At 44.2% G+C, this 26,724-nt stretch overlaps 1 protein-coding gene across 7 annotated transcripts in view; it reads right to left on the bottom strand.

Moving 5' to 3' along the window:
• The window catches only part of LOC121277929 (tyrosine-protein kinase Fyn), a 298,435-nt gene that overhangs the window by 47,515 nt on the left and 224,196 nt on the right, over nt 1-26,724 (bottom strand). For all 7 annotated transcript variants that reach the window (XM_041187793.1, XM_041187799.1, XM_041187792.1 and 4 more), the window contains exons 6-7: nt 3,087-3,190; nt 799-948 (exon numbers count right to left, since the gene is read on the bottom strand). In XM_041187793.1, the coding sequence (XP_041043727.1) occupies nt 799-948; nt 3,087-3,190 (254 nt within the window). The remainder of the gene's footprint in view (nt 1-798; nt 949-3,086; nt 3,191-26,724) is intronic.

The raw sequence follows: 26,724 nt of genomic DNA, 5'->3' as shown, positions 1-26,724 counted from the left end.
AGTTTGATACTTTCTTTAACTTTTTAAGTTAATCACAGATGGTGAATCTGCCCCTTGGAACTTTTCTTTTTTGTTGGAATGTATCTATTCTGAAATATCCCTTCAAATGTCACTGCATCTCTATTGACCTATTCCTTAACCTCATTTGCCAGTTTTTTTTAGCTGGTTCTGCTTTCATGCCCTCATAATTGCTCCTATCTAAGTTTAAAATACTATTCTTGGACCTACTCTTCTCTCCCTCAAACTGAATGTAAAATTCAATCATATTATGGTTGCTGCTACGTAGGGGCACCTTCACTATAAGGTCATTAATTAATCCCATCTCAATGTACGATACCAGGTCCAGTATAGCCTGTTCTCTGGTTGGCTCCAGAACATGCTGTTCTGAGAAACTCTCTCTAAAACACTATGAACTCCTCATCTAGGCTATCTTTGCCCATCTGATTTTCCCAGTCTATATGTAGATTAAAGTCCCCCATGATTATTACTGTGCCTTTCTGACAAGCTCCCATTATTTCTTCGTTCATACTCTGCCCTCCCACGTGGTTACTGTTAGGCCTGTACACCACTCCTACAAGTGACTTCCTGTCTTCATCATTTCACATCTGTACCCAAACTGTCTCAACATCCTGGCTTCCTGAATTTAGGTAATCCTTCTCTATTGTGTTCATACCATCATGCTTTTTTTTTTCAAGCAACACAAGTTTTACTTATTTGTGTATGAAACACCTTATGAACATAAGGAAATTTGAGTACAATGTGCACTGGGCACCATTATACATTGAAAATCATTCTTACCTGCATAATGTTGAACCAGCTGCTGCAGCGTTTCAAATTGGGCCCGGGTTGTTATATAATACCCACCATTATCCAGTTTGCGGATCTTATAGTGTTTGACATGGTCTCCTTTCGTATCATCCCAGTCCCGTATTGACAAAGAATAGGCACCTGTATGCAGCAAATGACGTCGGCACCATTATTTAGCTCTGTGATGCGCACAATCATATTCCGCCATGTCTTTTATAATCAGATTGACAGATTGACCACCTAGACAGGTCTCTCATGCAGGAAATTTACAAGGTTATTGTATTAGCTTGGCTCAAGCTCTCTCTCTGGGCTGGAGAAATCAACAGGGCTGGAGTTACCACTTCTCAGTTTGTCAGCCAGTAACAGCTGACAACGAACATGGTTTTATTCATGACCTGGCATCTAGTGTCGCTGCCCTACACAAACTCGTGAGTGCATAATCTGACAGAGCTGCTGCCAAGGACTACTTCAGTCCCATATAACAGTGGTGGTATAATATTAGCAATTATATATTAAGGACTTTTTTTTTGGGAAGGTCTAGTTGTTCAGTACGCTGGAGATTCTAATCATACTGCCCATTCCCTAGGCTGTTCAATCAGTAATAGGTGACAGTGGTGGCAAATTAATCAGCCAAGACAGCGCTCAAAAACAACGTTATAGAGCTAATGCAGGCAATGCTTAACAACTTATACTTTTGGAGTGCCTGGAACATAATAAAATATCCTAAGGCACTTCATAAGAGCATGATAAAACAAAGTGTGACACTGAGCCACATAAGGAGATATTAGTTCAGACAGGTAGGCTTTAATGGCTGTTTTAAAGAGGCCGAGACCTTAAAGGAGGAAATTCCGGAGTTTAGAGCTTAGGCAGCTGAAAGCACGGCCACCAATAGTGGAGCAATTAAAATTGAGGATTCTCAAGTGGCTAGAATTGGAGTACAGATATGTGAGGGTTGCGAGGCGGGGGGAGATTACAGAGTATGAAGGAATAAAGGTCAAATAATATGGGATTAATGCGGGAATATTAGGTTAAAAATTACATTTCAATAAAACTTATAGCAAGCTGCATTTCTTTACCAAAGAACAAAGCTAGCTTGCAAACACAACATGGTCAACTTCCTTTACAACAATGCAAAGTTATTGATAAGAAACACAGATACCTAATAAATGGCATTCTATGCTTCTTGCTATGACATGAGCACATAAGATACAATACTAGCTTTTTAAAAATTCATTTATGGGATGTGGGTGTTGCTGGCTGGGCCAGCATTTATTGCCCATCCCAAATAGTCCTCGAGAAGGTGGTGGTGAGCTGCCTTCCTGAGCTGCAGTCCATGTGGTGTAGATACATCCACAGTGCTGTTAGGGACAAAGTTCCAGGATTTTGACCAAGTGACTGTGAAGGAACAGCAATATATTTCCAAGTCAGGATAGAGAGTGATAATATTTGCAGAACTGTTGGTTTTTAGGATAGGACTGAAAAGTGCATGTGATGTACTCGTTTGCCTTTAATAAGACACTTTCTCAAATATTCATTCATGGGAAGTGGGCTTTGCTGGCTAGACCAGCATTTATTGCCCATCCCCAGTTGCCATTGAGAAAGTGGTGGTGAGCTGCCTTCCTGAACCGCTGCAGTCCATGCGGTGTAGAAACATCCACCGTACTTTTAGGGAGGGATTTGGAAACAAGGATGAAAATTTTTACAGTAGAGGTGTTACTTAACCAGAAAACAATGTAAGTCAGGGAGCAAAGGGGTGTGAGGGGTGAATGGGACTTGGGCCAGAATTTTACACACTATTCCCCACCCTCCAGCTCCTCTCCTCTAGGAATTGGGGGCAGGGGATGTAAAATGGAATGGGATGGCAGGGTGTTTCGTACCCGTCCTCTTCCTGCCATTGCTGGTATTTTACCAGTGTCAGGGTAGGCGTTGCCCACCCCACCTCCCAGAAAACGGCCTGGGGGTGAGATTTTGTCGGCCTAATGAGTTTTACGAAATAAATGAACGGAGTCAAGTTTTGGCAGTAAAATGTGCTCCCATTATTACTTCTTAAAAAATTCATTCTTGGGATGTGGGTGTCGTTGGTTGGCCAGCATTGACGTAAACAGCAGTTCGTTTTTGGCAATACACAGAGAGATGTTTAAAGTGACGCAGTCATATTCTGGCAAAGATCTGGTCAGGAGTTATGATTCCTGATCACCGGCGTTTGATGCCTAAGGGGAAGCTCTGCTCAGAACAAAAAAAAACATTCAGCACGATGTAAATGGGAGAAAAATCCTTACCTTTGGTGGTTTCACTTTCACGAATTAGGAAGGTTCCTCTTGGGTTACAGACAGACAGAAGTTGTCTCTCAGCCTCTTTGCGGCCAAGTTTACCAAAGTACCACCTGTTGACAGTGAAGATTTTATTGTGAGCAACGGAAACACCCTACAGTTAAACATAATATTCAGGAATTCAGAAAGGTTTAATATAAGGTCAAGGAGAATCCCAGACTCCTCTTTTCCACAAATCACCTTTAACACCATATATAAGATTGATTTTTTAAAAAACCTCAATGTCTGCATAACTGTCTCCCCTTGGCGACCCTCATTTTCCATCTGCTCTCTCATCTCTTTAAAAACATTCCTTCTGTTTCCTGCACCTTCTCCCCATCCAACTCCTCACTAACCAACAAGCTCGACTTTTCCCGTATTCTCCCCCACTGGCTTCCTGAACGTCATCCCACACAAACTCCATTGCAGAGTCTGTATCCTGTACAACAAAGTCCCCCTGACCTCTAAACCTCCAGCCACACCGACTTCCATCGGTTCCATGACCGAATTTCAGATTCCCTCGCCCCCGTTTACAAATTGGTCCAAAGACTGGCCCCACCTTACTACATGCGTTCTCCAACCTCATATCCAGGCTGTCCCCTTCGGTCTTCTATCTACCCCTCATTCTACCATCACTATGCAGCTGTATCTGCCCCATTATTCTCATCATCACCACCATAACAACTTGCACTTCCATTTATATAAAGCCTCTGAGACATGTCCTTCTGAAGCATCTTGGGACCATCAAACAAAATTTGACACCGGGGAACATACGGATACACCAGGTTAGGGAACCAAAGGCTTGATCAAAGTGTGAAGTTTTAAGAACCGTCTTTAAGGAAGAAAGAGAGGTAGAGAGATGGAGGGGTTTAGGTGGGGTGGATTCCAGAGCTTAGTGCCTATGCAATGGTGGAGTGATTAAAATCAGTGCTGATCAAGAGGCCAGAGTTAGATGAGCTCAGGTATCTCAAGAGTGCAAGGGACTGGAGGGGATAACAGAGGGACCACGGAGAGATGTGAAAATATGGATGTGAATGTTAAAATCACGACGTTTCTTGATTGCAAGCCATGGTACAACTGAGAGCACAAGGACGAAAGGTGAATGGGATTTGATGAGAGTTGGGTCACAGGTAGAGTTTTTGAAGGGTAGAATGTGAGAGGCTGGTCAGGAGAGCGTTTGTAATAGTCAAGTCTTGAGCCAACAAAAGCATGAACGAGGGGTTCAGCAGCAGATGTGGCAGGGGTGAAGTCAGGTAATGATACGGAGATGGAAGTGCGTGATCTTAGTGATACAGCACGAATCAGAGGTCTGAAGCTCATCTTAGGTCAAATGCGATATCAAGGTGGCAAACAGAATCACAGAATGTTAGGGCGCAGGAGGCAGCCATTCGGCCCATCCTGTCTGTACCGGCTCTCTGAAAGAGCATTATGATTTAGTGCTACTTTCCTGCCCTTTCCCCCATACCCCTGCACATTGTTTCTATTCCAATGCCCTCTTGAATGCCTCGATTGAACCTGCCTCTGCCACACTTGCAGGCAGTCGGGGCGTTCCAGACCTCAGCCGCCCGTTGTGTCAACAAGTTTTTTCTGACTCCACATTTGTTTCTTTTGCAACTCACTTTAAATCTGCACCCTCTCGTTCCTGACCCTTTTACCAGCGGGCACAGCTTCTCCCCATCTACTCTATCCAGCACCCCCTCATGATTTTGAACATCTCTATCAAATCTCCTCAGAGTTCACAATGCTTCCAAGTTTTGTATCATCCACAAACTTTGAAATTGTCCCCTGCACACCAAGATCTAGATCATTAATAATATATCAGGAAAAGCAATGGTCCCAAAACCAACCCCTGGGGAACTCCACTACAAATCTTGCCCGAAAAATATCCATTGACCATTGCCCTTTGTTTCTTACAGTTCAGCCAATCTGGTTTAGTCTCAGTTCCCTAGCTGCCAGGTCAGCAGCTAGGGAACTCTTCCACTGTTTTTGGTGGAAGCATTTTCTCTGGGGTACCTCGAATCCTCCCCTAGTTTAAAAGGCACTATATAAATACTGGCAACAGCTGTTGCAACATCCAGTTACAATTAGGACTTGTCAAGTTTTATGGTGAAGAGAAAAATAACAAAAGTTAGATTACAGCAGAGCCAGGATGTCACCCCACATATTTAGTAATAACCCATACTGTTACTATTTACTGTACTCTTAACACCGAACCTCAGATATTAGAACAGGTAATTAAAAGATTAAGTTTTGAGCAGCATAAGAGCTCCAGCACACCGCCCCACCAACACAAACTCTGTATCCATCAGACTCTGGCCTCCAGTACATGATCGACACTCACCACCCAACAGCTCCAACCATGTGCCCTCCCCCACCTCCATTCAGGCCTTTTTTATTTAAGAAAAGAAACCTCTTTGATCAAGCTGTTCATCACCCCTCCAAATACCTCCCCATTTTGGCTTGGCCATCCAAATTTGTCTGATTACATGTTGGTGAAGAACGTTGGGACGTTTCTCAACTTTACGTGAAAATGTGAACACAATTTGTTGGAGTCACAGAATGAGAGCCAGGTTTGAAAATCTGCTTCAGCTCAAGTTAGTCCATGATTTTAACCAGACTGCGCTGAAAATAGCAGAACTCGCAGTGGCTGTACCGGTGGGTCCTCCTGCCATCAGGTAAATGAGATAACTCTAAGGTTTGACCCTGCAGAGAATCTTTCCTTGGTGCACACTGTGACCATGGGCATCTGACTTTCCATGTAATTCCTTAAAAATGTTGCATACTTACTGTAAGAGGCAAGTTGCAAATTAGGAACAATGTACATAATCGTTGAAAACTCATCATTCACCTGATGCTGGTTAAAAAGATGCCAACTCTCATTTCCTACCTGTGGGCCAAGACTCTCTCGTAATGAGGTCAAAGGTCAGTAACCATCTATACTCTCATTTAGCTTTCATCTCTAAAGCTGCCAAATAAACAAGCGGGGGAACTCAGACTTTCCACTTAGCCACGGTCACTGCCAATAAATCTTTGTTACTGGATCAGAGCTGTTGCCAAATTCCAGCGGCTTTTCTTCCAAGTGAAGACAACAACGTGTGGGGTGACTGGAATTTTTGTTCCACGACCTTCGTTATCATCAATTACGTTCAGCTTAAAAGAAGAATTCCGCTGACCCTTACATTCACGCCAATCAGGTATGGGAGGCCTTTGCTCGATTACCGCATCTGACCACTGCACGAACAATCATGTCAACATCTGCTTCCCTCTGCCAACCATCGCCAGCTCATCAACTCACATTCACGACACCCTATCAAAGCCACTTCCGAACTTTGGTGAGGAACAATTGCCACCAACATGGTGGCCACCATTTTATGTGCACATGTTTGCACCTAGTTGCCATGCCAGTGTGTTCTGTATGGACCGGAGGCCAGTCTATCCCTTCTCCTTGGTGTCACCTCAGTGGCACAAGTACCTGGTGGTTGCAGTTGCGTTGGTGAAGGAGCATTGTGTGATTAAAGTAGCCCTATCTCATGGGAGTCAAATTGAGGCACAACAATTGACCTCTTCTATGGCTAAACACGCAGATTAGCCTTGCACCTTTTTGAAAGGGAGCAGCTCCATGCCTAACCATCCCAACCATGCCACCAGTGTCAGGCGCTGCCTCTATTTAGCCACTGATCTGCAGGAAAGAAGGCCTAAAGGTACCAATGAAACGCCTGAAAACCCAGATGTCTGTGCAGGCCATACAGGTGAACAACTCTAAATTTGACATCGAACCACGTAAGGAAACATTCGGACAGTTGGAGGGGTAAAATTTTTGAAGGATGGCTTATAGAGAGTGTGAGCGAGGGGGAGGGGTAAGCTTTGGGGAGATGTTAAATATGCCTTCAAGGGATAGCAGCATGCCATTGTTGTATTGGGCAGAGCAAGGATTAATGTGGGACTGGAGAACAGCACTGCCCATGGTATGATGTACAAAGTCACGTGGTAATAGACTATGTGGCAGAGTTTGGAAAGCCTGGACACAACACCCATGCCTGGCAGTACCTTGGATATGTATATAGTTATGGGTTACCAATGGACGACTTATGGTCAACCATACAGGCCTCAAGATCTCTTAGTGAGGCACCAAACAACCTTTACAAGAGGAGGCAACTCCACAGCTTAGGGCCTAGGCAGCTGAAAGCACAGCCGCCAATTGTGTCACAATTAAAACTGGGGATGTGGAAAAGGCCAGAATTCACAGAATCTCACAATGCAGAAGAGGCCTTTCGGCCCATCGAGTCTACATGGACACATGAGAAACGCCTGACCTACCTACCTAATCCCATTTACCAGCAATTGGCCCATAGCCTTGAATGTTATGACGTTACAAGCGCTCATCCAGGTACTTTTTAAAGGATGTGAGGCAACCTGCCTCCACCACCCTCCCAGGCAGCGCATTCCAGACCGTCACCACCCTCTGGGTAAAAAAGATTTTCCTCACATCCCCCCTAAACCTCCTGCCTCTCACCTTGAACTTGTGTCCCCTTATGACTGATCCAGGCTGATCAACTACAAGCAACTCGAGGCTTTTAGTGAGGTGTTTGCAAGAAAGACAGAGCGGAGGAAAGCTTCCCGATGCAGGCAACCCCTGGGCACCAATGGTGAACAGTTCAACATGTTGAACTCAGTCAGAGGAAAAGCAAAGCCAGTGACTCAATAGTTGGCATACAAATACATGGACAGTGAGGCTGACTCATCATGCCAGCCTTGGCATGGGCATTAGATTTTTTCTGGCACTGCATTGCCATCTGTTGAATTGGCACCGACTGTCCTGGCCACCTGCTGGCAGTGTTGTCCACCTCACAAGCCTGCCCGTCTCCATGCCCACCTGCACCCTCACCTCCTCCGCCTGACTTGATGCTGAAAGGCTTCGGCTTACTCTTCAGTGAAACCGTGGCCTTCGGGCCCTGCTGCACCCGACAGACATTCTTGTGGCAAGTTTCAGTTTTGTTTCCAAAACAATTGTCGCCGGTGTTGCCCCTTTAACCTGCTGCAGGCCTTTCGACAATGCCGCGGTGCAACAGCTTCCACTGCCAAACGGTATCAGTGCTGAAATGAAGCTGACGACAGGAAGGGTGAGCTCGGCTTCTCATTGAGCAGGTGCCAATCGCGCTGGAGTAATACTTGCGCTTGGGATTTTACCCAAGCGGAAAATTTAGGCTGTCGGATCAAGGTTGGTTTTATTATGAGTCAATGACTCTGAATATTAGGGGGACTGACCACAACTCAACAATAACCACAGAAAAATAAAAACGAGTGATGCCTCCCTTACTTTTCTGGTCCCCTACCCGGACAGGGCCAACGGACTCCCTGGCGGAGGCCTTTAGGGCAGCTGGGCATTCCACTAGGCACAGTCTGCCAGGAAACCAGGAAGGAGACTGCAGAGCACCGGAAACAGGTTGTGCTAATCCAGCCCGAGGTGCACAGGAATTCCTTGTCCTGGGCCTGTAAAGCATCAGCTGATCAGGTTAACTGCGCGAAAACCAGGTTCGAGGGAAATCTGATCCCAGCAGCAGGCCCAAGGCCTCTGCATTTTAATGGCTGCTGCTGACTTAAAATATTGCCAGGACATTCTGGCCTTAAAACAGTGTATGGTAATTTATTTTTATTTGGCTGTGTAGCTGATAATTCAATGTTTTTTTTGGATCAATCCTAGGTGAATCATCCATTAGCTTCATTAAAGAAAGTAAAACAGCACAGGAAAGTGGCAATATATTGAATTATCGGATAACTGAATCAACAGTGAATTTAAGAACTGCAGTGCACTCCGAATAGATTTATTGCATGACAGAGAAATGGAGAGATGGAGGTGTGAACAATTTGCCCACAAGATGGCCCTATGTACCAAAATGAGAACATTAGCTTTGGAACACATCCCTGCCTTTGTTGTGATTCAAGCCTAGAACATGTGTATTTTTGGATGGATGTCAGAGTTCTGTTCCTAAAGGCTGTGAATCATACAGGAAAGCAGCAGGGTGGGTGATATTTCGAACGTAGGGAAATCATCTCTGCTCAGTTCTTATTGAAACGTACAAGATTCTGAGGGGGCTTGAGATGTTTCCACGAGTGGGGGAATCTCAAACATAGTTACAGAATAAGGGTACACTCATTTAAAACTGAGATGCAAAGGAATTTCTTCTCTCAGAGGGCAGTGAATGCCTGGAATTCTCTATCCCAGAGTTGCAGCGGCTAAATCACTGAAAGTATTTAAAGAGGAGGTAGATGGATTTTTGAAACATCGGGGAGTTGAGGGCTACGAGGATCCGGCACGAAAGAGGAGTTGAAGCCTGGGGTAGATCAGCCATGATCTTATTGAATGGTGCGGCAGGCTTGAGGGGCCGAATGGCCTACTCCTGCTCCTGTTTCTTATGTTCTAATGTTCAGTTCTGCAACTTCAGCTGAGACTTATGACAGAAGTGTGCTGGCTATCGAGAAAACAGACAGAGCCTGGCACTTAAACTGAGACTTATTCTCAATTCAGCAGAACGGGCAGGATAAATCTGATGGGGGATTTTCAATTGTGGCGTGGGGAGGGGTGGATTTTCCACTGTCCCCGAGATTGTCATGCATTGTCCTCTCTGTACATAGTCGGCCTGAAGAGATCGGCAAGGATTTCCTTCTCCAACTGCAGAGCTGTCTTTGCTCTCCATAAGTATAGGGAAAAGTCTCTATTAAAACATTAGGTTGAGGTTTTTGCAGTCACTAGCAGTGCTGGAATAATTTGGTCAAAGGCAGTTCTTCCTCTTCAGCAATAGAGAGAGAGGGAGAGAGGGAAGTGCCAGAGATTACATACATAAGGGGGAGGGCAAACAGACAGAGATCATGGTACATATTGATACCAACATCATAGGTAGAAAGAGGGTTGAAGTCCTGCAAGCAGAATTTAGGGAGCTAGGAAACAGATTAAAAAACAGGATCTGAAAGGGAGTAATCTCTGGATTACTTCCGGTGCCACGTGCTAGTGAGTATAGAAATAGGAGGTTAGTCCAGATGAATGCGTGGCTGAAGAGATGGTGCAGAAGGGAGGGCTTCAGATTTCTGGGACATTGGGACCGTTTCGGGGGGTGGCGGGACCTGTACAAGACAGACGGGTTGCACCTGAACTGGAATGGGGCCAAGATCCTTGTGGGGAGGTTTACTAGTGCTTTTGGGGAGGGTTTAAACTAACTTGGCAGGGGGATGGAATCCTGAGAGGAGGGTCAGCAGGGGGAGATGCACAGCCAAAATTAGGAGAGACACAGACTGGAAGGCATAGAAAGTATAGGCCAGTTAAGGCATAAGGAAGTTTGGCAAGGTTGGAAGGTATTTATTTAAATGCAAGGAGTCTGATGAATAAAGCAGATGAGTTGAGGGCACAAATTAACACATGGAAGTATGATGTCATTGCTGTCACAGGCACATGGTTGAGAGAGGGGTGGGATTGGCAGCTCAATATTCCAGGGTATAGGATCTCCAGGCAAGACAGGGAAGGAGGTAAAAAAGAGGAGGGGTACCACAATATTGATCAAAGAATCAATTACAGCAATAAGGAGGGATGACATCTTAGAAGGCTCCTCAAATGAAGCCATATGGGTAGAACTGAAAAACAAAAAAAGGAGCAAGCACATTGCTGGGAGTGTACTATAGGCCCCCAAACAGTCAGAGAGAAATAGAAGAGCAGATGTGTAGGCAAATTTCAGAGAAGTGTAAAAATAATAGGGTAGTAATAGTGGGGGATTTCAACTTCCCCAACATTAATTGGGTTAGTAATAGTGTGATAGGTTTAGAGGGAGCGGAATTCTTAAAATGCATCTAGGAGAGCTTTTTAAGCCAGTACATAGAAGGTCCTACAAGAGAGGGGGTGGTCCTGGACTTAATTTTAGGGAATGAAGCCAGGCAAGTGGTAGAAGTATCATTGGGGGAGCATTTTGCAGATAGTGATCATAACTCTGTTAGATTCAAGATTGTTATGGAAAAGAACAAGGATGGGCCAGAAATCAGAATATTAAATTAGAGGAAGGCCAATTTTATTAAGATCAGATATGATTTGGCCAGAGTGGACTGGGAGCAGCTACTTTTAAGTAAATCTGCATCAGAGCAGTGGGACTCATTCAAGAAGGAAATAGGGAGAGTACAGGGCCAATATATTCCAGTAAAGATAAAGGGTGGGACCGACAAATCCAGGAAACCCTGGATGTCAAGGGATATACAGGATTGGATAAAGAGAAAAAGGGAGGCTTATGGCAGATACCGAGGGCTCAAAACAGCCGAAGCCCTAGAGGAGTATAGAATGTGTAGGGGGAAACTTAAAAAGGAAATTAGGAGGGCAAAAAGGGGGCATGAAACAACATTGGCAGGTAAAATAAAGGAAAATCCAAAGTTATTTTACAAGTACTTTAAGAGTAAGAGGGTAACTAGGGAAAGAGTAGGGCCCGTTAAGGACCACAGTGGTAATTTGTATGTGGAGCCGGAAGACATAGGTACGGTTCTAAATGAATACCTGGTGTTGGTGTTCACAAGTGAGAGGGATGACATGGGTATGGAAATCAGGCAGAAAGACTGTGATATAATTAAATAAATTAGCATAGAAAAGGAGGAGGTTTTAAGTGGTCTGGCAGGCTTAAAAGTAGATAAATCTCCAGGCCCAGATGAAATGTATCCCAGGCTGTTGAGTGAGACAAGGGAGGACATAGCAGGGGCGCTGGCAATAATTTTCAATACCTTTCTGGCCACAGGAGAGGTGCCAGAGGACTGGAGGACAGCCAATGTGGTACTATTATTCAAGAAGGGAGGAAGGGATAAACCAGGGAACTACAGGCCAGTCAGGCTAACCTCAGTGATGGGGAAACTATTGGAAGCAATTCTGAGGGACAGAATTAATCTACACTTGGAGTGGCAGGGATTAATCAAGGTTTTGTTAAGGGGAGGTCATGTCTGTCAAAATTGATTGTATTTTTTGAAAAGGTGACCAGCTGTGTAGATGAGGGCAATGCATTTGACATAGTCTACTTGGACTTCAGCAAGGCTTTTGATAAGGCCCCGCATGGGAGACTGATAACGAAGGTAGAGTCCATGGGATCCAAGGCAATTTGGATCCAGAATTGGCTGAGTGGCAGGAAGCAGAGGGTGATGGTCGAGGGGTGCCTTTGTGACTGGATGCCTGTGTCCAGTGGGGTCAGTGTTGGGTCCCTTGCTGTTTGCGGTATATATAAACGATTTAGGCTCGAGTGTAGGAGGATTGATCAGTAAGTTCACAGATGACATGAAAATTGGTGGGGTGGTAAATAGTGAGGATGATAGCCTTAGATTACAGGAGAATATAGACGGGCTGGTCAGATGGGCTGATCAGTGGCAAATGGAATTTAATCTGAATAAGTGTGAGGTGATGCAATTGGGCAGGACAAACAAGGCATGGGAATACACGATGAGCGGTAGGACCCTGGGAAGTACCGAGGATCAGAGGGACCTTGGTGTGCATGTCCACCGGCCCCTTAAGGTAGCGAAACAGGTAGATAAAGTGGTTAAGAAGGCATATGGGATACTTGCCTTTATTAGCCGAGGCATAGAATTTAAGAGCAGGGAGGTTATGCTGGAACTGTACAAAACGCTGGTTAGGCCACAGCTAGAGTATTGCATGCAGTTCTGGAATCCGCATTATAAGAAGGTTGTGATTGCACTAGAGAGAGTGCAGAGGAGATTTATGAAGATGTTGCCTGAGCTGGAGAGTTTTAGTTACGAGGAGGGATTGGAAAGACTGGGGTTATTTTCCCTGGAGCAGAGGAGATTGAGGGAGGACATGATTGAAGTGTATAAAATTATGAGGGGCACAGATGGGGTAGACAGGAAGGAACTTTTCCCCTTGGTGGAGGGATCAATAACTAGGGGGTATATAGATTTAAGGTAAGGGGCAGGAGCTTTAGAGGGGATGAAGGGAGGATTTTTTTTACCTAGAGGGTGATGGGAATCTGGAACTCACTGCCTGAAAGGGTGGTAGAGGCAGAAACCCTCATAACAATTAAGAAGTATTTGGATGTGCACTTGCGATGCCATGGAATAGAAGGCTATGGGCCTAGTGCTGGAAAGTGGGATTAGAATAGTTAGTACTTGTTTGACTGGCACAGACTCGATGGGCCAAAGGGCCTTTTTCTGTGCTGTAGACTTCTATGACGCTATAAGAACATAGAAAAAGGAGTCGGCCATTCAGCCCCTCGCCATTCTTTATTTTAAATTCATTCATGGGATGTGCTGGCTTGCCCAGCATTTATTGTCCCATTCCATCTAATTGCCCTTGTCCAGAAGGCATTTTTTAAAAAAAGAGTCAAGCACCTTATTGCAGATCTGGAGTCACATTTAGACCAGACCAGGTAGATTTCCTTCTCTCAAGGACATTAATTAACTAGATGGGGTTTTCTTTCTTTTCCAGATTTTTATTGAATTCAAATTTCACCATCTGCTATGGTGGGATTCGAACCCGAGTTCCCAGAGCATTACTCTGGGTCTCTGAAACGTGACAATGCCACTATGTCACCGCCTCTGCTGAATTAATAAGATCATGGCTGATCCGCTTGTGTATTGCTCAGCACTGTCCAAAGACTGCAGTGCTAAGGTTGGAATCACTGCTTCCTGACAGAAGTGAGAGAATCAATAGGCTCGGGGATGGATTGACACGTGCATGTACTCTGACAATGGCTGTGTAACTTGGTGCTTTGTGCTCAGCTTCAGGTCAGTGAAGCAGCTTGCACTGGGTGTCCAAGCATGAAAAAAATATTGGCATGTAAAATCAAGGAAAACCCAAAGATTTTTTTTTATAAACACATAAAGAACAAGAGGATAACAAAAGAAAGAGTTGGCCCAGTTAGCGACCACTGGGGTGTGGAGGTGGAGGATGTTGGTATGGCCCTTAAATGAATAATTTGAGTCTGTTTTTACAAAGAAGAGGATGATACAGACATTATAAACTGTGAGGAGCAGTGTGAAATATTAGTTGAAATTAATAGTGAGAGATGAAGTATTAAGGGGTTTAACATTTTAAATCCATGGGCCCAGATGAAATGTATCCTAGTGTTAAAAGAAAAGAGGCAGAGGTTATGGCCATCATTTTCCAATCATCTCTGGTTACAGGTGGGTGTCAGAGGACTAGAGGGCAGTTAAAGTTGTACAATTGTTTTAAAAAGAGAGAAAGGGATAGACTGAATAGTTACAGAACAGTCAGCCTATTCTCACTGGTGGGAAGATTATTGGAAAAAATTCTGAAGGGCAGGATAAATCTTCACAGAAAGACATGGATTAATCAAAGACAGTCAGCATGGATTTGTTGTGGGAAGATCGTGCCTGACTAACATGACTAAATTTTTTGAGGAGGCTTGATGAGGCTTGGACATTTGATGTAGTCTGTATGGATTTCAGCAAGGCTTTTGATAAGGTCCCACATAGCAGACTTTTCATGAAAAGTAAAAGCCCACGGGATCCAAGTGGCAAGTTGCATCCAAAATGAGCTCAGAGGCAGGAAGCAAAGGGTCACGGTCGACAGGTGTTTTTGTGACAGAAAGGTTGTTTCCAGTGGGTTTCCACAGGGCTCAGTCCTGGGCTCTCTTGCCTTTTGTGATATATGTCAATAATTTGGACATGAATGTAGGGGGTATGATTATGAAGTTTGCAGGCGATCCAAAAGTTGTGGTTGAGAATGAAGAAGAAAGCTGTACATTGCAGGAGGATCTGAATGGACTGATCAAGTGGGTGGAACAATAACAAATGGAGTTCAAACCCGAGAAATTAATGCATCTGGGGAAGGTTAACAAGGCAAGGGGATACACACTAAATGGTTGGAAGTGTAGAGGAACAGAGGGACCTTGGAGTGCATGTCTACAAATCCCTTTACTAGCCGAAGCATAGAATATAAGAGCTGGTAGGTTATGCTGCACAGCTGTGTGCAGTTCTGGTCTCTGCACGGTAGGAAAGACGTGATTGCACTAGAAAAGGTACACAGGAGATTTATAAGGATGCTGTCTGCACTGGTGAATTTGAGTTTTGAAGAAAGATGGGACAGGCTACAGTTTTCTTTGGAACAGAGGCGGCAGAGGGGAGACCTAACTGAAATGTATAAAATTATGAGGAGCTAGATAGAGTGGATAGGAAGGTCCTATTCCCATTGGTTGAGGGGTCCATAACCAATGAGCATAAATTTAGGGTAAAAGGTAGAGGATTTAGAGGGGATTCAAGAAGGAATCTTTTCACCCAAAGGCTGGTGTAGATCTGAAACTCACTGTCTTAAAGGGTGGTACAGGCAGAATCTCTCAACATTTAAAAAGTACTTGGATATGCACTTGAGGTGCCTTAACCTACAGGGCTACGGACCAAGAACTGGAAAGTGGGATTAGGCAGGATGGCTATTTGTTGGCCACAAGGACACAATAAGCTTAAGGGTCTCTAATTTCCCTCGTCCAGAAGGCATTTTTAAAAAAAAGAGTCAAGCACATTGTTGCAGATCTGGAGTCACACGTAGGTTTAGTCTAGTCATGCTTAGGCTTATATTCGCTAGAGTTTAGAAGGATGAGGGAAGATCTAATTGAGGTATATAAGATGCTAAAGGGGATAGACAAAGTAGATGTGGAGGGGATGTTTCCCCTTGTGGGGCATTCTAGAATGAGAGGCTATAGTTTTAGACGAAGGGGTGGTAGATTTAAATCAGAGATGAGGAGGAATTACTTTTCTCAAAGGGTCATGAATCTGTGGAATTCACTACCTCAGAGTGCAGTGGATGCCGGGACGCTGAATAAATTTAAGGAGGAGATTGATGGATTTTTAAATAGTAACAGGTTGAAAGGTTATGGGGAGAGGGCGGGAAATTTGGAGTTGAGGCTGAAGTGAGATCAGCCATGATCATATTGAATGGCGGGGCAGGCTCGAGGGGCTGAATTACCTACTCCTGCTCCTATTTCTTATGTTCTTATGTCTCCTTCAATGACAGGAATTCCTTTGGTTCTAAGCTACACCCCAGGTTTGTAAAAAGTTTCCAAAAGGTTTCAATAGCATAAATTAAACAGAGGGGGTTGCTAATATTTAATGGGTTGAATTCAACTGGATTACAGGCCGTTCACTTCCATTCTTGCTAAGTGTGCAATTTTAAAGCGTCCTTCACACAATAAAACAGAAAAGTTTTAATTTTATATTGTTACAAATTGCCTAAAGCATCATTCAGCCACAAACATCAGGGTCATATTCCCAGTGTTTCGGGGCATCAAATCACCATAGTGGTTCAAGGCAGCGGCCCACCACCATCTACTCAAGACAACGTCTCCCCCTATTGTATCCGTTTCCTCATTTCCAATTATTATCTCCAATTCCTCAATGAATGCTCTGTACATTGCTGTACTGGCATTTCAATATGCTCTTATTTTTCATTACTCTTACGTTATTTTTGCCATGCATTTTGTTATTACTTCCTGTAACCCTTTCTGTTCCCTAAGTATTTGTTATCTTAATCTCTTTTGGTACTGCGACCTTTACTCTTCTTTAGGTTATTAACATATCGACCTGAACACACGTTCCCTTACCGGTTGAGTACATTTTGTTCACAGTATTTCCCCTTTCTGAAAAAAATACTGGGATCAAGGGGTGAAAATGTAAGTGCAGGTGAATAAGGCCAGAAAATAAAGGCCAACAGCATTTTGAGATTTAGAGTAAATAGGGTAAATAATACATTCTTACAAAGCATTTTGTTAGGCTACAACGAGCAGTGTGCATTGTTCTAACTGCCTCAAAATAGACATCAAAGCCATAGGCAAGGTATGATAGAGATTTAACAGGGTGATGGCAGGGATGCGAGCTATAGTATCTGGAGAGTCTTCAGATACTGGGACTATTTCCACCTTAAACATTCACTCCCTCCACCACCGACACACAGTAGCAGCAGTGTGTACCATCTTTAAGATGCACTGCAGCAACTCACCAAGGCTCCTTAGACAGCACCTTCCAATCCCGTGAACTCCACCAACTAGAAGGACAAGGGCAGCAGACACATGGGAATGCCGCCACCTGTAAATTCCCCTCCAAGTCTCTCACCATCCTGACTTGGAAATATATCGCCGTTCCTTCCCTGTCGCTGGGTCAAAATCCTGGAACTCCCTCCCTAACAACACTGTGGGTGTGCCTACACCACATGGACTGCAGCATTTCAAGGCAGCAGCTCACCATCAGCTTCTCAAGGGCAATTAGGGATGGGCAATAAATGTTGGCCTAGCCAGTGATGCCCACATCCCATGAACGAATAAAAAAAAACTTCCACTGGAACAGAGAAAGTCACGATTAAATTTAATAGAAAGTTTTTAGTGATGAGTGGTTCAGAGAATGAGTAGGGAAGGATCATCTCCTCTGTGAGGTAGGGGAATGATTCACTAACAGTCACCAAGAGTGAGACATTAGACAAAATTTATTTCTGCAGAATTTTTACAGCGTGGGATCCTCCGTCATGCAACAACCTGCATTGTTATAGTCCCAGGTGCTTCACTCGAGTGTCAACAAAATTTGACCGAACCACATCAGGGCAAGCTAGGATAGCTGGCCAAAAGCTGGTCAAGGAGGTAGGTTTTAAGGAGAGCTTTAAAGGAAGAGGAGAGAGAGGTAGAAAGGTTTAGGGAATCAGTAGAGGCCATTGCATCCTGTAAGGGAGAACTGGAGAAATATTCGGAGCAGAGGAAGATGCAGGACTATGAGGAGAGAGCAGGACCTTGGATTAAAATTAATCGCTCTAGAAAAGAGCTAGGAGAGACATGATGGACTGAATGGACTCAATTTGCATTCTAAACTTACGGTTTTATGAAAATTCTTCCTGTTGTTCACCTCATCACAGCAGCCTGACAGAGAGCGCACCTAAGTCTCGGGTCTTCAAGTCAGCAACATAATTATTTTGTTTTAAAAAACTTTGAGAGTTTATTTTCTTCATAACTTTGATCAAAAAAGGGGTAGAGTTTCTGCTTTAGATGTAAACTCATCTGTCTGTTGTTAAGTACAAAATCTGCAATGAACTAGCGTAATTCGGAATGATTTAAATTATAATTTCTTGACAAACTTTGCTTGAAAAACATTCATTTATAAGTGTAAGAGTGGTTACTTGGTTAAAATTTGATTATATAGCTGAAAATGGGTTTAATCACAAAACATAAGCGTTTTAAATATATACAAAACTGGTTTCCAGTTTTGTGAATTAGAAATCATTCAAAGCCTTTCTAAACGTACCTAGAAGTCCTTGCACCCAAAAGTTCCAGTTTAATTTCTGGAACCTTTTCAAAGGCCTGGAAACCAGAGGAATTAGAGAAGCCTCTCGTTGGAAACTAATTTACCCTGAATGTGAGGCCAGTTTTGTGGGCATGGTCTGCTTCTGACACGATGTTTATAAAAGATTGTGAAAACTCGAGCTGCACTGAATGCAATTTGCGCTTAAAAGTCCCAGGCCAGGACTTCTTACATTGTGTGTAAATGTCTTGGATGAAGGGGCAGATGGGATGGTTGCTAAATTTGCTGACAACACAAAGAAAGGTAGGAAATTATGTTGTGAAGAGGGCATAAGGAGGCTGCAAAGGGACATAGATAGGTTAAGTGACTGGGCAAAGGCCTGGCAAATGGAGTATAACGTCAGCAAATGTGAAGTTGACTATTTTGGCAGGAAGAATAAAAAAGAAGCATATTATCTAAATGTGAGATTGCAGAGCTCTGAGATGCAGAGGAATCTGGGTGCCCAAGTGCATGAATCACAAAAGGTTAGTGTGCAGGTACAGCAGGTATTTAGGAAAGCTAATAGAACGTTATCATTTATTGCGAGGGGAATTGAATATAAAAGTAGGGAGGTTATGCTTCAGTTGTACAGGGCACTGGTGAGACCACATCTGGACTACTGTGTACAATATTGCTCTCTGTATTTAAGAAAGGATGTAAATGTGTTCGAAGCAGTTTGGAGAAGGTTTACTAGACTAATACATTGAATGGGCGGGTTGTCCTATGAGGAAAGGCTGGACAGGTTAGGCTTGTATCCACTGGAATTTAGAAGGGTAAGAGGTGACTTGATTGAAACATATAAGAACCTCAGGGGTCTTGATGTGGATGTGGACAGGATGTTTCCTCTTGGGGGAGAATCTGGGGGGGGGGGGGTCACTGTTTAAAAATAAGGGGTTGCTCATTTAAGGCAGATGAGGACAAATTTTCTCTTTCATACAGTGGTGAGTCTTTGGAACACTTTTCCTCAAAAGGCAGTGGAAGCCAGGTCTTTGAATATTTTTAAGGCAGATCTAGACAGATTCATGATTAACAAGGGGGTGAAAGGCTATCAGAGGTAGGTGGCAGGCTACAATCAAATCAGCCATGACCTTACTGAATTGCTAAGCAGGCTTGAAGGGCCAAGTGGCCCTCCTCCTACAAATTCTTGCACCAGAGTGGCATTTTACCTGCTTTTGTCTAATCCAAAATGACTTCTGCAGTTCTCTATCTGCAGGTCCACAGAACAGGAGTTGAAAGAGTAATAGCTCTTTTGTGCTGTTCTTTTGCTATCTCCACAGATCCATTATCATCTCCAAGCTCCTTGGTTTTCTCTGTGCTGCTACCGTCAACAAACAGCAGTGGGAAAGGTAGAGGCCTAGGTGACTGGGAGCTCAGGGTTGTCATGGCTACTGCTGAACTCTTGGATTGGGGATGCTGGATTGAAGTCAGCCAAACGTATGTGCAGCCATAACTTCTTGCCAATATGTTTTGCAGATGACGGGGCTGTAATTAAAATTTAGGCTATGGGTCACGTCTCATGACCTCTCGTTCCTCGACTCAGCTTGTGGATTTTGGGTGACTTAGGGAATGCGTAAAGTTCCTTCTGTTGACGTCAGCAAATGGAGGACATATCAGCAGGAAAAAAAAGTTTTGCAGTGATGAATTGGAATCCAACAATGCAGCAATTTAAACTGAATTAATGATGCTCAGTCCACTTGGGTTTTACTTAACATTTATCACATTTACCAAGGCTGTGCAAGGTTAATGGAGGTGGGAGAGCCTGTCAATGACCATCATATTTTACAAAGAGAGAGAAGGAACAGTTTCATGAAGGCAAGCCATATCTTGAGATTTACTTGTAAATCTAAGCCCATCTGATACTGGAACATGCAGCCATGCCTTTGACCATGGAACAGGAACGTTCTAATGCTGTCCTGGCCGTTCACTCTCCATAAATTTCAGTTCATCTAAATCTCTACAAATCCTGCATGCCTGTCGCACTCCTCCTCAAAACTACACTGGCTTCCATTCCATCAATGTCACCAATCTTTGTGCTTAAATCACTCCATGCTTTTTTCCTCCTCTCTATCCATGTAACCTCTTCCAGTGCTATAATGACCACCCCCCACCGCCCCCACTCTCAGTTCCTCTTCATCCAGAAGTGCTGAGTGGATGATCCATCTCTGCCTCCTCCGGAGGTCCCCAGCATCACTGATGAGAGTCTTCAGCCAATTTGATTCACTCCACGTGATATTAAGAAACAGCTCCAGGCACTGAATACTGCAAAGGCTATGGGCCCTGACAATATTCCAGTAATTGTACGGAAGACTTGTGCTCCAGAACTTGCCACGCCCCCTAGCCAAGCTGTTCCAGTACAGCTACACCACTGGCATCTACCCGGCTATGTAGAAAATTGCCCTGTACACAAAAAAGACAAATCGAATCCGGCCAAATACCGCCCTATCAGTCTACTCTCGATCATCAGTAAAGTAATGGAAGGGGTCAACAACAGTGCTATCAAGCAGCACCCGAGGTGAGGTGAGAGTGACAACCCTTGACATCAAGGCTGCATTTGACCAAGTGTGGCATTAAGGAGCCCTTGCAAAACTGGGATCAATGGGAATTGGAGGAAAACTCTCCATTGGTTGGAGTCATACCTAGAACAAAAGGAAAATGATTGTGGTTGTTGGAGGTCAGTCATCTCAGCTCCAGGATATCACTGCAGGAATTCTTCAGGGTATTCTCCTCATCTTAGCCATCTTCAGCTGCTTGATCAATGGCCTTCCTTCCATCATAAGGTCAGAAGTGGGATGTTCGTTGATGATTGCACAATGTTCAGCACCATTCGTGACTCCTCTGGTACTGAACAAGTCTGTGTTCAAATGCAGCAAGACCTGGACAATGTCCTGCATGCCTGTCGCACTCCTCCTCACTGAACTACACTGGCTTCCACTCCATCAATGTCACCAATCTTTGTGCTTAAATGGCAAGTAACATTTGCGCCACACAAGTGCCAGGCAATGAGCATCTCCAACAAGAGAGAATCTAACCATCGACCCTTGACATTCAATGGAATTATCATCAATGAATCCCCCATTATCAACATCCTGGGGGTTACCACTGACCAGAAACTGAACGGGACTAGACATATAAATACTGTGGCTACAAGAGCAGGTCAGAGTCTCAGAGTCCTGCAACGACTTACTCACCTCCTGACTCCCCAAAGCTTGTCCACAAGTCAGGATTGTGATGGAATACTCCCCACTCACCTGGATGAGTGCAGTTCCAACAACACAAGAAGCCTGACACCATCCAAGACAAAGCAGCCCGCTTGATTGGCAGCCCATTCACAAACATTCAGTCCCTCCACCACCAACGCACAGTAGCAGCAGTGTGTACCATCTACAAGATGCACAGCAGAAACTCACCAAGGCTCCTTAGGCAGCAACTTCCAAATGCTCGAACACTGCCATCTAGAAGGGCAGCAGATATATGGGAACACTGCCACCTGGAAGTTCCCCTCCAAGCCACTCACCATCCTAACTTGGAAATATATCACCGTTCCCTCACTGTCGCTGGAATTCCCTCCCTAACAGCACTGTGGGTGTGCCTACACCACATGCACTGCAGCGGTTTAAGAAGGCAACTCACCACTATCTTCGAGGGCAATTAGGAATGGGCAATAAACACTGGCTTAGCCAACAATGCTCACATCCTATGAATGAATGAAAAATCTTTTATTCATCTTCCTCCCTCTGCCACCTACACACCACCGCCACCCCCCCACCCCCCATCCCAAACTTTGGCGATCTCCATGCCCTGGTATTCCCTCCTTAAAGCCCTCTGCCTCTCAACCTCTCCCCCCTTTTAATACCCACTTTAAACCTCACCTCCTTGAGCAAACTTTCAAATACCTCTTCTCATCTCTCTTTCGAAGGCATGGCAAGTGTTTTGTTTACACCTCGGCTAGGCTGTATGCATTGCAGATTATTGCTGATGTAATTTACCCTTAAACTGGGAGTGCAGCAGAGGCAGCAAATCTGCAGAAACTCTGGGTGCAGCAACTGGGGTCAGGAAACTGTCTCACTGTCTTTTCCCAAATAGGAGTGTTCTTTCCAAACTGGGGTGGGGAGGGGAATGCAGGGGATGCAGATTTTGAAAAAGCCTCAATTTAAATCTCCGTCTTCCAAGATAATTACAAAAGAATTGTAAATGAATAATAATGGCAAGGTTATTTTTGCTCAATGTTATACGTCCCATTTAAATGTTTTTATTTAAATAGAGTATTCACAGCTTGCTGGTAGTAGCTGCAGGAAACTCTTGCGCCTGACTGAATGCACTTGTCGTATTAATCAGTAGAGACACAGCCAGTGACCCTGTATTGCTCCATCTTCAGCTGTATGCGTCGCTTCACTTTCTCTTCAATGTCAGGTTCAGTCACCCTTCTGAAACAGTCCCTCCCAAAGATGTATCAAAGCTTTCACTGTTTCAATCTGAAAGAAAATTCTCAGAGCACAGGGACAAGACAAAAACACTGTCAGAGATAATCATAGCCCTTTTCAAGGGAATGTCCTGTCCTTATTCATCATGGTAAGTTAAAGGCACTTTTACACTAGTACTCATTTAGTCTGAATACCAGGAAACTGTTGCCTGTGATCTAGTGTTCCTGCGCTCTGTACGTCTCTGCCTCGTCCCTCCATGAAGTGGAAACTCCCATGAGATCAGCATGAGTGTTGGTCAGAGAGACATCATCACGGGAGTGAGTAGTCAGCGAAGCGGATGCAGATCAACTGTTCCGTCTGTCGTGGGAGCTTCAAGCCCTTAGTTAGATGCGGCTAAATGAGAGGCTCTTGGAGCTGAACTGGGCTGTTGAATGTGCAGACAGATGGCAAAGTGCTAACAGTTGACGTTCACTACTGAATGTTAAATGTGTAAATAAAAACACAGGCATGATCCAGAGTTGCTTTTTAAGGGGACTGTGTCACTCTCATGAAATGGATTTGACATTACAAGATCTGTGAACACAAGTGGACAGCATCAGGCCATCAGCAATTGTGGCTGCCATTACCCATTGTGTCATCCATTTTGTTTCCTTTGACCTATCAAAGTTTCCAAGGCTTGGAAACTCCAGTTTTAGAGGTTAGGGACTGACCCACCTGTTGAAAGCAGATTGGTCACCCATCCTCCTTCTGTTAAAACCAGAACTGGACTCATTACAGTCGAATTGGGGATTTAATCTTTTTAAAACTTTCTCAAAGGCTCCTGGCCTCCTTGGATTAAGTGACTAGCCCACACCCTGCTGTATTTCAGAAAGCTCTTGTTCCTGGATTACTGACGCTCTATGTGGGCAGGGGTAAGGGACTCTGCCTAACAAATCACTCCCAAGTGTCTGAAGTAGATCATTTCAAACATCCTAAGTAGTTGATATCAAGGGGATGAGGCTTTAAACTAAAGCCCCATTTTCCCTAAGGTGGCGGATGATCAGATGCCACTACTTAGAACAAGAACGCCTTGAAGGGCAATTAGGGATGGGTAACAAATGCTGGTGTTGCCAGCAAAGCCCACATCCCACGAGTGAAAAAAAAAGTTATCTGCAGAGTCCTGGTCAATCTTTATCCCTTGGCCAAAATCACTAAAACAGAAGGTTAAAGTTTGGAATTAATGTAACTCTGGAGTTTGCATTTTCCATCTTACTGTTTATGTAATGATGAAACTTATTTAGTAGTGTTTGGAAACTTATATAGCAGTGTCTAGCTTGAACCATGTCTATCGGGAGTGGTATCAGTAAAGGGGAGATCACATGCTGGAATATGATAGACATGAAGTACAATTTCAAGGGCTTCCTATTTCTCTCCTGGATCTTAGATGTAGACTCAGTTATTTAGCACACTGATTTCTGGGGAGGACAGTGGGCTGTTGAGTTCCATATGCAGGAGTGGGCCAGTGGCTCCAACCCAAAGGAGAATAATTAAGAGTAAAAAAGCACCTAGATAAGGTACAACTGGACACAGATGCACAGTATCTATGGCATTAGCTTCAAGGTGAGACCCTCCACATTCGATCTGCCACATTCGCTTACCTTCAGTGAACATCTTCACCATGCAAAGATTGTGTTCCAAAGCAAACATCCCCATCAGAAGCAACTGCTTCCTTTGATTTAGTGGAATACCAGGACAATATTGGTCAGCAGTTCTTATTGCCTTCTATCTCAAATATTTTAATTTGCATATTAATAATGCTTTAATGCTGTCCTGGGAATGTGAACAGTAGTTACCTTTTTTCAAAAAAAAAGCATCCACTGGAGTCAACAGACAGGTGATGGAGAATCTCAGCAATGCCCTCATAGTTTGAAAATGCTAAATCTTGCAAGTACAGTCACCTCACCAGTTACACAGCTCCTGGAGCTCAGTAGATCAGCCGAGATATTCTACTCTTGCAGGACAATGATGAGCTTTTACTTTCATTATTCTTAAAATCTGTTGCTTGGTAGTATAGAATTGGAATATTGCTGCAAAGGGAGACATGCAGCCAAGGCCTTTCATCTTGAACTCATCAGGACAAATGCAAGAATGCCAAATTTCAAACAATCACAACAATTTATACAGAGATAAAAACAAAAAAACTGCGGATGCTGGAAATCCAAAACAAAAACAAAAACAGAATTACCTGGAAAAACTCAGCAGGTCTGGCAGCATCGGCGGAGAAGAAAAGAGTTGACGTTTCGAGTCCTCATGACCCTTCGACAGAACTTGAGTTCGAGTCCAAGAAAGAGTTGAAATATAAGCTGGTTTAAGGTGTGTGTGTGTGGGGGGCGGAGAGAGAGAGAGAGAGAGAGAGAGAGGTGGAGGGGGGGCGGTGTGGTTGTAGGGACAAACAAGCAGTGATAGAAGCAGATCATCAAAAGATGTCAACAACAATAGTACAAAAGAACACATAGGTGTTAAAGTTAAAGTTGGTGATATTATCCTTCCCAGAAACATGATAGGGTCCCCCTTGTCCTCACTTATCACCCCACCAGCCTCCGCATTCAAAGGATCATCCTCCGCCATTTCCGCCAACTCCAGCATGATGCCACCACCAAACACATCTTCCCTTCACCCCCCTATCGGCATTCCGTAGGGATCGCTCCCTCCGGGACACCCTGGTCCACTCCTCCATCACCCCCTACACCTCAACCCCCTCCTATGGCACCACCCTATGCCCACGCAAAAGATGCAACACCTGCCCCTTCACTTCCTCTCTCCTCACCGTCCAAGGACCCAAACACTCCTTTCAAGTGAAGCAGCATTTCACTTGCATTTCCCCCAACTTAGTCTACTGCATTCGTTGCTCCCAATGTGGTCTCCTCTACATTGAAGAGACCAAACATAAACTGGGCGACCGCTTTGCAGAACACCTTCGGTCTGTCCGCAAGAATGACCCAAACCTCCCTGTCGCTTGCCATTTTAACACTCCACCCTGCTCTCTTGCCCACATGTCTGTCCTTGGCTTGCTGCATTGTTCCAGTGAAGCCCAATGCAAACTGGAGGAACAACACCTCATCTTCCGACTAGGCACTTTACAGCCTTCCGGACTGAATATTGAATTCAACAACTTTAGGTCGTGAGCTCCCTCCCCCTTCCCCACCCCCTTTCTGTTTCCCCCTTCCTTTTTTTTCCAATAAATTATAAAGATTTTCCTTTTCCCACCTATTTCCATTATTTTTAAAAAAAAAACACCCCCACTAGAGCTATACCTTGAGTGCCCTACCATCCATTCTTAATTAGCACATTCGTTTAGATAATATCACCAACTTTAACTTTAACACCTATGTGTTCTTTTGTACTATTGTTGTTGACATCTTTTGATGATCTGCTTCTATCACTGCTTGTTTGTCCCTACAACCACACCCCCCCCCCACCTCTCTCTCTCTCTCTCCGCCCCCCACACACACACCTTAAACCAGCTTATATTTCAACTCTTTCTTGGACTCGAACTCAAGTTCTGTCGAAGGGTCATGAGGACTCGAAACGTCAACTCTTCTTCTCCACCGATGCTGCCAGACCTGCTGAGTTTTTCCAGGTAATTCTGTTTTTGTTTTTGTTTGACAACAATTTATACTACAGGTGCAAAGAGGGCTGGTTGGTTGGCAAGTCAACTTGCGGCTTTTGATTTTTTAACCCAAATTCCTCACATCTTTTAATATTCTTGCTAAGTATTTCCCCTTTAAGCAGTACAGTAATGACCAAGCCGCCTTTGTACTTACAAGTGACTATCACAGTCTTTTCAAGTCAATCGCCAGGAGTCATTGGACACCACTCAAGTCTGGGAACTCTGACTGGCTTACGTTCTGCCA

This window comes from Carcharodon carcharias, chromosome 5 (genome assembly GCF_017639515.1).
Source record: "Carcharodon carcharias isolate sCarCar2 chromosome 5, sCarCar2.pri, whole genome shotgun sequence".
NCBI lineage: Eukaryota > Metazoa > Chordata > Chondrichthyes > Lamniformes > Lamnidae > Carcharodon > Carcharodon carcharias.
The sequence above is the reverse complement of the archived record's forward strand: the minus strand, read 5'-3'. Positions and strand labels throughout refer to the sequence as shown.